The sequence below is a fragment of the Sus scrofa genome, chromosome 1, assembly GCF_000003025.6.
Source record: "Sus scrofa isolate TJ Tabasco breed Duroc chromosome 1, Sscrofa11.1, whole genome shotgun sequence".
In the NCBI taxonomy this organism is placed as follows: Eukaryota; Metazoa; Chordata; class Mammalia; order Artiodactyla; family Suidae; genus Sus; species Sus scrofa.
Genome location: NC_010443.5, coordinates 18,407,125 through 18,420,223, shown reverse-complemented (window position 1 = coordinate 18,420,223; position 13,099 = coordinate 18,407,125). Strand labels below are relative to the sequence as shown.

At 35.0% G+C, this 13,099-nt stretch overlaps 1 protein-coding gene across 3 annotated transcripts in view; it reads left to right on the top strand.

Moving 5' to 3' along the window:
- Window positions 1-13,099, top strand: part of STXBP5 (syntaxin binding protein 5) — a 168,925-nt gene that overhangs the window by 92,527 nt on the left and 63,299 nt on the right. For all 3 annotated transcript variants that reach the window (XM_003480238.4, XM_003480237.4, XM_021072127.1), the window contains exons 10-16: window positions 2,785-2,939; window positions 4,417-4,489; window positions 5,845-5,992; window positions 6,453-6,520; window positions 7,040-7,080; window positions 7,922-8,142; window positions 9,036-9,214. In XM_003480238.4, the coding sequence (XP_003480286.1) occupies window positions 2,785-2,939; window positions 4,417-4,489; window positions 5,845-5,992; window positions 6,453-6,520; window positions 7,040-7,080; window positions 7,922-8,142; window positions 9,036-9,214 (885 nt within the window). The remainder of the gene's footprint in view (window positions 1-2,784; window positions 2,940-4,416; window positions 4,490-5,844; window positions 5,993-6,452; window positions 6,521-7,039; window positions 7,081-7,921; window positions 8,143-9,035; window positions 9,215-13,099) is intronic.

The window sequence follows — 13,099 nt, the reverse complement described above, 5'->3', positions numbered from 1 at the left end:
CCCTAAAAAGACAAAAGACAAAAAAAAACAAAAAAACCTTTAAATTTTTATAACTTTCACCGTCTAATGTTAATATATTTAATTTTATTTTATCATATTTATGACTATTTTCTTCTTGTAAAATATTAATATTTACTCCTCAAGATTTAGAACAGTACAATGAAAAATACGTAACCTATGGGGTCAGATGATTCCTGCCTGACAAACTGAAGTGTTTTTATTAAAAACATCACATAAAATAAGAAAAAGTAAAAAAACATATATATATATACACACACACATTTATTGCTGAATTTTGGAAACTTTTGTTATGAAAAAGAATATTACCTTGGTATTTCTTTTCAGACTATTTCTTATGCATACATTTTTATCCACATTTTTTCATTGTATATTTTTTCTAAATTTAGAAAAGAAATGTAGCCAATTTACAAGGCCACTGAACACACACACAGTTGCCTTTTGAGGACACCCCTACTTAATTGCCATGGTGTTATTAATACCATTAACAGTTTGTCTAATAAACTGGCCACCTACCTGATAATACCTACTTGGTATTTCCGTGGAAATTTTATTCTGTAGTGTAACTCAGAATCTTCCCGTTCATGGTTCTTCTATTAATAATACTTTTTTTTAAGTTTGGCTGTATGTAAAAACATATTTATCAGAATAAAAATACATGGACCAGGCCTCTCACAACATAAAAGTGTAAGTTGGACTCTTTACCATTTTTCCTAGTTTTTTTATATTCAGTTGTATGCTATATTTCAAAGTGCAGAAGAGAGATGTATTCTGTGTATTTGCTATATGGGATGAAAAGTGGAAGAAAATTGAATATACTTTCCTGACCACAGTTGTCTTAATCACACTAAGCCAAGAGATTAGAACAGTAAATGTATGAGTATGGTTCTATTCAGCTCAAAATTTTAAGCTCTGATTGCTGTCACTTAAAAAATAAGATTACCCAAAATAGTTAGTGCTTAAAAATGTAAATGTTAGTAGGATAGACAGTGATTAATGTACATACATTTTTGTATGAATGATGAACATTTACTAATGAGGCACTGTTTTTGGATACAGCCGTGAACAAAATGGACAAAACCCTTACCTTCATGTAGCTTATATTTCCATGAGAAAAACAGTAAGCAAAATAAATAAATTTGTTCAATGGGTGATGATGATTTGATGATAATGATAATGGTAAGAATAGGTAATTCTTCCTAAGGGTATACTGTATGCCAGACACTGACTCCAGTGCCTTGTATATATTATTAATTCAGTAATTGTCTAAGAGAGATATTTATCACTCTGTGTTATAGATTCAGAAGCTAGGCATAGGGAGATTAATAATGCACCTTTTCCAAGATCACACAGAAAAAGTAAAGTCATAGCTGAGATTTAAACACAAAGTTTAATTCCAGAACTAGCACCTTTTACCTTTACATATTATATGTCCTGCTTGTACCAACTATGAGAGGACCAAGGTAGATATGCTGGACCTAGAGTAAACATTATGGAACTCCCTGAGAAATTATAAATGAAGAGAGTTAAGAAAAATCATATAGAACATTTTAAGCCATTTGCACTGTAATGCGCTGTAAATGACTTCCCCACCAACCAATGAGAAGATACATGTGACAGATTAAGAACTAATTTCTTTTGGAGTTCCCGTAGTGGTTCAGTGGTTAACGAATCTAACTAGGAACCATGAGGTTGCAGGTTCGATCCCTGGCCTTGCTCACTGGGTTAAGGATCCAGCATTGCCGTGAGCCATGGTGTAGGTTGCAGACTTGGCTCGGATCCGCGTTGCTGTGGCTCTGGTGTAGGCTGGTGGCTACTTCTCCGATTAGACCCCTAGCCTGGGAACCTCCATATGCCGCGCGCGCGGCCCTAGAAAACGCAAAAAGGCAAAAAAAAAAAAAAAAAAAAAAAAAAAAAACTGGTTTCTTTAGAATGCAAAGAACTCTAACAAACCAGTTAGGAAAGGATTACTGAGGCTATAAAAACATGGCCAAAAAACATAAAAGGCAAGTCAAAAATAAAGAAATACAGACCAAAACATATGAAAGGATATTCAGGTTTTTTTCTTTTTTACGTATTTAAATATGTGGCCTTAAAAACCAGATGTAGATAAATCATTAAATTTAATAATGCCTAATAAGGAGACAGTTATATAGGGCTAATTAAAAGTGACATTATGGCAGCTGATAGATGTTCGTGGGAGTTGTAGTTTTGAGAGCGTACTAGCCAAGGTTCCAGGAGAGTTAAGCCCTACAGAAAAATATTTGAATAACCATTTTCTCAGTTTTCTCAAGGGTGATTTGTAGCTAGTGCATTCTCGATGCATCAGTGAGAATTTAATTCATTACATGCAATGGATGCCTTAGGGCGTTAGCATTCTCTCTTACAACTTCTGTTGAGAAAGTCTGGTTAGTAGTATTGAAAATAAGGGCAGTACATTTAAGAGACTAATCAGAAATCCAGAGAGAATTTTTTGACAGTTATATAAAGAGGATAGAAGAAAAAAAATTAAGGACCAAATGGAAGGAAAGTATGAGAGTCAGATGTGGTCAGTGTTCATTCTTATTGTAGGTTAATTTTCAGAAATTCACCTGGGTCTTGCCTAATGCAATTAAAATTTCAACATGTGAGTATGCAAGTAAATGATGCATAAAAATGTTAACATTTAATATTTTTATTATTTCACTAATTAAGAAGTTTATGATACAGCAAGAAAATTGTCTCCATTATGCTACTTGTAATCCTAACTGTGTATTTTATTTTCAGGGAACCTTTTATTATTTTATCAGGAGGTTTGTCATATGATACTGTAGGAAGAAGACCTTGCTTAACAGTTATGCATGGGAAAAGTACTGCAGTGCTAGAAATGGACTATTCAATTGTTGACTTTCTGACGCTGTGTGAAACACCATACCCAAATGGTAAGCTTTGTGTCTTTACATTCTAGATATTCAAAACAAAGGCCTATATGTTATCTAAGTAGTGAACTTATCCTGTTGTGCTACTTCTTCTGGGGAAGAGATGCTGCCTTCATAACTTTGCAAATTTTATTTGAGAAGTAAATTTTTTTGATAAACTTTTTTTTTTTTTTTTTTTTTTTTTTTGTCTTTTCTAGGGCTGCCACTGCAGCATATGGAGGTTCCCAGGCTAGGGGTCCAATTGGAGCTGTAGCCACCAGCCTATGCCAGAGCCACAGCAACGCAGGATCTTCACTGCATCTTCAACCTACGCCACAGCTCACGGCAACACTGGATCCTTAACCCACTGAGCAAGACCTGGAATCGAACCCTTAACCTCACGGTTCCTAGTCAGATTTGTTAACCACTGAGCCATGATGGGAACTCCTGATAAACTTTATCTTTTTAATGTTACATATTAGTAGTAAGTGCCTTTCATAGATAAACAAAACTGTCTACCTAAAGAAACATTTAAAAATCCTCTGATAGTGGATTTGTTACAGTTCTCCATAAAAACAGAACTAATAGATTTTAGAGAAGGAGTAAGAGAGAGTGAGAGAGAAAAGAATATGAAGTTATTTTAAGAAATTGTGGAAACTTACCACAGACTTAAAATTTTTCAAATTTGACGCACAGCCTTGTGTCTGATTTTGAAGTCGGGAAACTCAGGCAGGTTTCTGAGTTGCCATCTTGAGGTAGAATTGTTTTTTGTTGCTGTTTTTTGTTGTTTTTTTTTTTTTTTTTTCTTTTCAGAAAACCTCTGTCTTTGCTCTTCAGGCCATCAGCTGATTGGATAGGACCCACCCATATTATCTGGGACAATCTACTTTGCTCAGAATCCACTGATTTAAATATTAATCACAGCTACACCTTCACAACATCATCTAGACTGGTGTTTGACCAAATCATTGGGCACCATAGCAAAGACAGGTTAACGTATGAAATTAACCATCACAACTAGATTATTATTATTATTTCAAGCGGAATTTAACTGGATCTTTACTTTATGTGAAACTAATAGAAATATAAATATGTGACACATTTTATAGTTAACATGCACATAGAAAATACCTAAGAAAGAGATTATAATATTATAGTATACTCTAGTGGATTTATATGAGATCCAATAATAAGTGTATAGAATTAAATTTGGGGTTGGTTGTTCATGTCATGCCGTGGAATTCCAATACCATAGAAGTTACTTTGAGTTTCTTATCTAACTTGTCTTTACAAAACTGAAATAATTTTCTATGGGTTATTGTATAGATTTATCTCTTTAAAACATATTGGCCTTCCTTTATATGAAGTACACGATCAGAGTGTTAAATGTGTAAGAGAATGGAGCAAAATAAAATAAAAACCAAGCAAGAAATGTCTATTAGCTAATTTCTCTCCTCTTGCATATTTAAAATATTGTTCATGCATTGTTTTCTTATTCCAGATTTTCAAGAACCATATGCTGTGGTTGTTCTCCTAGAAAAGGATTTAGTACTTATAGACCTTGCACAAAATGGGTAAGAAAAAAATTTGGTGAGTGATTAGTGTGTGGTGAAAAAAGATTCTTTATAGCATAGGATTGGCTGTTTCTGTTTCTTTGAAAATGCTACATTTATATCCATAACCTCAAACTCCTTTCAGAACTGCAATTACACATTTCTCATCACCTCCTAAATTTCTCTATTATGTTGCTCTTATAGAAATTCCATTTTTAAGTCAAAATTTGTTGAATTTCTGAAATTTCATATGATTCCGCCTAATACTCGGATTCCCTGGAGGCGCATGGAATCGGCAGGTCCAGAGTTGATTCCCATCACAGTTTCCCTCCAGTTAAGCTGTGGTAGACTCCCCACTCATATTAACCCTCTGTGCCTGTGTGTCATGAATACCATTTTCAGGTAATTTTACATGCAGCACCAATCTCTTATTCTTTAAACCGCCCTGGTTCTCTATGGTTTTTTTTATGTAAAAGCCACTCAACCTGCTACTCTATGGAGGAGGAATTCAGGGTACATTTCCAGGCTGGTTCCTGTTCCCTGGAAAAACTGAACTATGTGTTAAACAAACATCGCACTTCCATGTCTTATAGCGTTCCCGGAGGCCAAAACACCCACTTACTTCATTGCCATCAAAAATCCACGTAACTTTCAAAGGCAGCCTCTTCCTCTTCGAGCTTTTCCTGTTCTCTCTTAAGCAGATATATTATATCTGATCTGTACGTTCTCACCATGGCTCCTTTGCAACTTTTTGTGGTATTTCTCATATTCTTCTTGTTCTGACTTAGATGATGGTATGTTTACTTAAAAATCTTTTGAGTGGCAGAACATTGTATCACTTAATTGTATTTCCTGGGAGGTAAACATTAAAAATGGTTTTAAATGAGTTTACCCATTCAGTATGTCTGTTTTTCCATTGGGGGCAGTGTTACCCCCAAGAGATATTTGTCAACATCTGTTTATACATATTCTGTTGAGTGGAGGGGTACTCTTGGCACCTAGGGATAGAGAACAGGGATGCTGCTAAGCATCTGCAATGCACAGGGCATGCCCCACAGAAAGAATGATTTGATTCACTCTGTGAATACGCTGAGATTGGGAATCCCTCACCTGTAAGTGAACAGTATGTTTACCTTACTCGAAGACCTTCCTAAATTCACATCTGCTTAGTGTATCTTTCTGTAATAACCAGTTTTTTTTTTCTTTTTGAAAATAATAAGACCATTGTGGAACAAAGGAATTTGAAAACATTTCTAAATGACGGCCCTAGAATAACTTATTATTAAATAAGTTTAAATATTTTTATATTTTTCATTGTTGTCTTACAGATAATGTCATTAAATTAATAAATACTTTTTTATTTTCTGTTGTTAAAGATATCCTATATTTGAAAATCCTTACCCTTTGAGTATACATGAATCTCCTGTTACGTGTTGCGAATATTTTGCTGATTGTCCTGTGGATCTTATTCCTGCACTTTATTCTGTTGGAGTTAGACAGAAACGTCAAGGTTACAGCAAAAAGGTATTGAACGTGAATACATAATTTCAGTGTTTTATATTTATCACCTGGGAGTATTTAATAATGAGACCTTTTCTAGCGAAAATTTTTTTAAAATCCTTTGGGTGGGTTTCCCATCTTGGGTCAGCGGTAATGAACCCAGCTAGTATCCATGAGGATGTGGGTTCGATCCTTAACCTTGCTCAATGGATTAAGGATCTTGCGTTGCTGTGAGCTGTGGTGTAGGTTGCAGACGAGGCTTGGATCTGGCATTGTGGTGACTATTGCATAGGCCAGCAGCTGCAGTTCCAATTCACCCCTTAGCCTGGGTACTTCCATATGCTGTGGGTGCAGACCTAAAAAGGCAAAAAAAAAAATCCTTTTAGGAAATGAAATATGTTATATGCTGTTGTCATAGATATATGCATATATGAAGATATATGGTATACTTGGAAATTGCTTTATACAAAATCTTTTCTTATAGGAATGGCCCATTAATGGAGGTAATTGGGGCTTGGGTGCTCAAAGCTACTCAGAAATAATTATTACAGGGTAAGTAAAAGTCTGCTTTTACCTAATAAGTTAATAATAACTAAATATGATTAATACTACATAAACATTAATAGGGCAGGTAATGGAGTAATATAATAAGGAGTAAGTTATTGTATAAAACCTCCAAATTTATCTTAAATTTTATCTTTTTCCTCATTTTGTTGACTTTTTAAATAAAAATGTATTTAACTTAAAAAAGAAATTATGGGAGTTCCTGTCATGGCACAGTGGTTAACAAATCTGATTAGGAACCATGAGGTTGTGGGTTTGATCCCTGGCCTTGCTTGTTGCCATGAGCTGTGGTGTAGGTCACAGACGATTCTCAGATCCTGGGCTGGACTCGGCTCAGATCTCGTGTTGCTGTGGCTCTGGTGTAGACTGGCAGCTACAGCTCCGATTAGACCCCTAGCCTGGGAACCTGCATATGCCACTGGAGCGGCCCTAGAAAAGGCAAAAAGACAAAAAAAAAAAAAATGCATTTTTTTTTTTGCACATCCTTAATTCATTTGCTTTTCATAGGCATGCTGATGGGTCAATTAAGTTCTGGGATGCTTCTGCAAGTAAGTATTTTGAATATTATTTGTTATATGCTATAAATCATTGCTTTTATATTACCTGTTTATAATAATTGCATAACCAGCATTTAAATTGAAATTGAGAGATCATAAATTAATACCTGATTTATCACATATATGAGTTCAGAATTTTTAATATATTAAATATATTTTAATGTTATTTAATTAATAAATCAAGAATAATTCTCAGCAGAAATACTCAGATCCTTTCTTCAGTATTTCTTCAAACCTTTTCTTCCTAATCCAGAGGTAGAAGAAGTGGGAATATGTTTCAAATTTTACGAGAAATTTGTTGAGTAATGTTAATGTCTGATTCTAAACTTATTTCGTAAAAATTTGCTTTGTCTTTGTGAAACATATATGGTGTTTACATTAGCAAAAAAGGAAAGAATGCTTTGAATGAATAATGTTTGCAATTAGAATCCAGTTAACTTAAGGTATGTTACGCTTCATCATGTAGAAGTGTTAGATGATATTGGTAACATTCAGAGAGAAAATATGTAGAAAGTAGATCTATACAGCAAAATATATTCTTTATTATTTTTATTATATTTATGAGTTTTTACAAAATCTTTGTTGCTCTTTTTTCATATAATCTAAATTCATCATGATGGTGATTTTTTGGTTTAACAAACACAACAAATATACCCTTTTTGAGTACAGTGAATGCATTATGTAAAAGAATAATAGAGAAATATAGACCTAAGAGTAAAAATATGATTCAAAAAATATAGGTCTTTTTCCTTATGTGGTATGACTGATTAAATACTATCTTATATTTTTTCTTTTTATATTAAGATAACATATTTTATCTTTTTTTTTTTAGTAACTCTACAAGTATTATATAAACTAAAGACGTCTAAAGTATTTGAAAAGTCAAGAAATAAAGATGACAAGCCAAACACAGACATTGTAGATGAAGATCCATATGCCATTCAGATCATCTCCTGGTGTCCAGAAAGTAGAATGCTGTGCATAGCTGGAGTTTCAGCTCATGTCATCATTTATAGATTCAGCAAACAAGAAGTGATTACAGAAGTCATTCCGGTAATGGTTTCTTAATGATTTTCAATGTCAGATGTCTGACATTTTAAAATTTTCAAATTATTTAGGAGACTGTTTGTGATCAGTTTTCAAACACCTCAGTATTTTCATTGCCACCTATCTTTTGTGGAAAAAAGGTATATTTTTATGTATGTCTTCTTACTGAACATTTAAATCTTTAACTATATTGTGTATCTCATTTAGGGAAGCAAATATTAGTATGAGCTTACACTAGTATTAATGGGAGTGCCATAGATTATAAAATCAATGGACGTGTGTGTACTCTCATAGTATGCACAATCATTTTTTAAAAATTAGGCCAGAGGAGTTCTCTTGTGGCTCAGCAGGTTAAGGATCAGATCCTACATTGTCACTGCAGTGGGTTGGGTTGCTGCTGTGATGCAGGTTCAGTGCCTGGTGCAGGAACTTTCAAATGCCACAGGCACAGCTAGGAAAAAAAAAAAAAATGAGTCAGAAACATTATTTTTAGAAATCTCACTAGATGTTTCCTTTGAAAATGTTCTTTCCACTGTTGGGAGTTCCCGTCGTGGCGCAGTGGAAACGAATCCAACTAGGAACCATGAGATTGCAGGTTTTGATCCCTGGCCTCACTCAGTGGGTTAAGGATCTGGTGTTGCCATGAGCGGTGGTGTAGGTCACAGATGAGACTCAGATCCGGCGTTGCTGTGGCTGTGGTGTAGGCCAGCGGCTACAGCTCTGATTAGACGCCCTAACCTGGGAACTTCCATAAGCCATGGGTGCGGCCCTAAAAGGACAAAAGACCAAAAAAAGAAGTTCTTTCCACTGTAGTGTACGTGTATATATAGAATGTATAAACTGTAATAAAATGAAGAGTAGTTATTAGGAGTTGGTCAACTGTCTTGCTTTTACAACAGATGCTTGAAGTACGGTTGTTATACGAGATAAATGATGTGGAATCCCCAGAGTGTGAACAGGCACCACCTTTGCCAACCCCAGTGGGGAGTGCCAATCCTCAGCCCATTCCTCCTCAGTCTCATCCTTCTACCAGTAGCAGTTCATCTGATGGCCTTCGTGATAATGTCCCCTGTTTAAAGTAAGTTTTATGTTTGGAAATTATCTTTTAACTTAGATCACTTATAAGCACTGGTAAAGTTAAGTAACACAGAGTAAGTAACAGGACATAACCACATCTCCTTCTGTGTTTTACTGTGGTTAATCCAACTCCTTTTCCTGTGGCACCAACACGAATATGATTGCGTTCCATGATTTTATCCTTTCAGTACTAAGATTTGATCTTTAAAGAACTGATAGTCCAGCATAGATCTTTGCTCTATATAAAGCTTAGCCTCCTAAACCCATCATTGTTTTTCAGTCTGGATTTGTACGTGGATCAAAGGTATGTTTAGACGGCTTTCTGCCACTCGGAAAATTCTTGTTTTTTAGTCTTTAGAGATTCAGTTTTTTGGTAATTGTTTTCTAGTCTTTTTCTGAATCTTTTCTAGTATTGTTTCTTAAATGCCTTTATTGTTGAATTCCAGATTTGAATACATTTTGCTTTTATACAGGAGAAATTGGACAAAGCTTTTCCTCTTTTTCTATCCAATTCGTATTATTGAGTGGTTAAATTTTTTAAAGCATATGAGCCTTCAGTATGGCACAGAAATAAAATAAAGTGGAGAAGTGGAATGTTAAAAATCATTGGAGAATTTCATGAATACTGTTATTATATAAGTATTACATTTATAGCAGGTCAGTTAGGGTAATGACAGAAAAGTAGTTGTGGAAAATGTCAGAGACTCAGTACAAGAGTCAGGGCAAAAGCCAGACTGTAGTAGATTCAAGGTAGGGAGGATAGTAAGAGAGACAGTTGCGTTTATTAAAAGAACTAGAGCTTTGTACTGTTCAGCAATTGCTGTGAGAATGTCTCTGTAATCAAAAATGCATTCATCCCAGAGATAAGGCAGATTTTTTTATATTGCAGTCACTCATGATGAAAATCTTTAAAAATGTGTAGTTTTTATGGAGGGAGATTATAACTATGTTACAGTTTTTTATCACAAGAAAAAAAAAATTGGGAGTTCCCTTTGTGGCTCAGCGGTTAACCTGACTAGGATCCATGAGGATGCCGGTTTGATCCCTGGCCTCTCTCAGTGGGTTAAGGATCTGGTGTTGCCATGAACTGTGGTGTAGGTTGCAGATGTGGCTCAGATCCAACGTTGCTGTGACTGTGGCATAGGCTGGCAGTTATAACTCCAATTCAACCCCTAGCCTGGGAACCTCCGTATGCCACAAGTGCGGCCCTAAAATAGCAAAAAAATTATGTTATAATAGTTTTATACACACACACACACACACACATACACACACACAAACATATTTGTACAGTGGGTGTTACCTATAAACTCATTGTGGTAATGGTTTTTATATGTCATATATGTATGTCAAATCATTATTTTGTACATCTTAAACCAATACAATGTTATATGTCAATTAGTTTTAAAAAGTATAACTTTTAAAAATCTTCTATGTTTACGTAAATTTGAGATTGTGTGTTCTATGCCATTGGTTATCAAATGGAAGTAATTTTGCTCCTCAGAATGCATTTTTTGTGACATTATTCATCACAAGAGAAGAAAGGGGTGCTACTGGCATCTACTCTGTAGAGGCTAGAGATAATGGGAAACACCCTACAGTGTGTGGGACAGTGCCTGGCATTGAAGACGTACCAGCTCAGAATGTTAGTAGTGCCAAGGATGACTGACTAATTGACCTGAAAAATATAGGCATGGAGGTTAAGCAACTATGTTTCTCAGAAGGGTCTCAAGTTTCTTCTCTCCCAATCTCTCTCTCGTCTCTCATGTGCGTATACACTCACCTCCTTTTTGCTACAGTCTGGTATACGTTTACATAGAATGAGACTTGGAAATAACAGAATTCTACATCTTTCCCTTCTATTACTTACTCTACACTACTTCACTTTAAACTGAAATTTGTAAAATTTTTATCAATGCCATTTCTTCTGGTTTTAATATTTTTCCTGCTTTCTGTTAAGCATATAAAGTGCATTTTGTCTTTGAGGTTCATTTTGGGTAACTTTTTTTGGTAAAAAGTTTGAGATTTTTATCTAAAATCCACATAGTCACTAGTGACTTCTTTTAATCATGGGCAATTTGAGTTATTCTCTTCTTTTTCTATTTTAATAGTCTTTAGGTAAATGCAGTTATTTATTAACTTCACATTGTTCTGGTCCATAGTCTCAAAAGGCAATTTTTAGAAGTCAGAAATATAACCAAATTTATGTTGAAATAACGAATACTAAGTTTGTTTTTTATACAAAATGTTATTGTACATAATTGTTTTGCTTTTATTTAAGTGTTTTAATTGTCTTTTGCTGGGTATTTGTCCAAACAGACAAATAGTTTTGAAACTACAAAACCTCCAAACATTATTTTGTCACTTAAAATATATGTGTACAAATTATGGAACTTTTTATAAAAGTTCAACCCTCTTTCTTAAAAAGTAAACCAATTAATTTACACATATTAAAAACATTAAAAAGATAACTTGCATGTAACCATTGTAGACATTAAACATAAACACCCACCCATACTCTCATTTTGTATTTTAAAATCTTATTTCATCATTTCTTGATCCTGTTTCTAATATTTTACCACTTGGGGAGTTTGCAGCAGGGTGACTTATTTTTGCTTAAGAACTTTTTTGTTTCTTCATACTAAGTAAAATAAGTATTTCATGACTTGTGTATGTCTTCATTGCTTACATCTTAAATGTGCCCATATATTTATTTTTTAAATGATCCCTGAATGCCTGTTCCTGCTTTTGAGAATCTAATGTAACGTGGACATTAAATATGCCAAAGGGAGGGTCAGCACTTCCTTGAACCTTATCTAATTGATACAGGGAGAAAATAGCACACTCAGACTCTGCCTTCTGTGCTTATGTCAACAGAAGCTGTCTCTGCTGGAGATGGAATGCTGTTCGGTCTTTATTTTTGTCTCTTGAGATGGACAGCTGTAGTTGATGAGTGGGTGTTTCCCTGAGGAAAATCAGAACTTCTGCTTCAGCCAGTGTATAGTTCTGAGTGTATTGCCTTATATATAGACTATCCATGGGCAAATGTGACCGCAACTCAGTACATTTTAGGGGTACCCTTTGTGATTCATGTTTATCCTGAAATTTGGGTAACATCTGAACCCTTTTATTACCTAGGGTGAGTCTAGCAAACATGACAGGGAAAAGATCTGGTGTTAGGATGTTGTTTACTAGAAGGACCAGCTAAATGATTCAAAGGGTTCTTACCTCTGAGTTTAGTGTCAGGAGATTGAACACTAAGTAGACTTGCTGCTATCCTTTCTTTTATACACTCACTGCACAGCAGAAACCTCAAGAATTATTGAAGTAACTAGGCTTTGTATATGTTTTACAAGAACAATTACTAGAGAAAGAGTCTGTGCAATCAAAAATGTAAAGTAAAAGTAGATTTTTTTTTTCTTGCTAGGGCCGCACCTACAACATACAGAAGTTCCCAGGCTAGGGGCTGAATTGGAGCTACAACTGTGGCCTACACCACAGCCACAGCAACACCAGATCTGAGCCACATCTGCGACCTACACCACGGCTTGCGGCAAAGCCAAATCCTTAACCCAGTGAGTGAGGCCTGGAATCAAACCCACATCCTCATGGATACTAGTCAGGTTCTTAACCTGCTGAGCCACAACAGCAACTCCTAAAAGTAGAATTTTCAAATAGTAAAAGTAGTCACACACAAATAAATTGATCACATTTTTTAAATGTTATCTTCCAAATTCACTCGAGGTTTACAAGTATTACAGGGGGTTGTATCTAACTGAACTTTTATTCCTTAGAAAGTCTCACGTTTATAAACCCCTCCTTCATTTTCTCTAACATGCTTACCCCAGTATAACTAATATAAGCTTTGTACAAGCTTACCCAATAT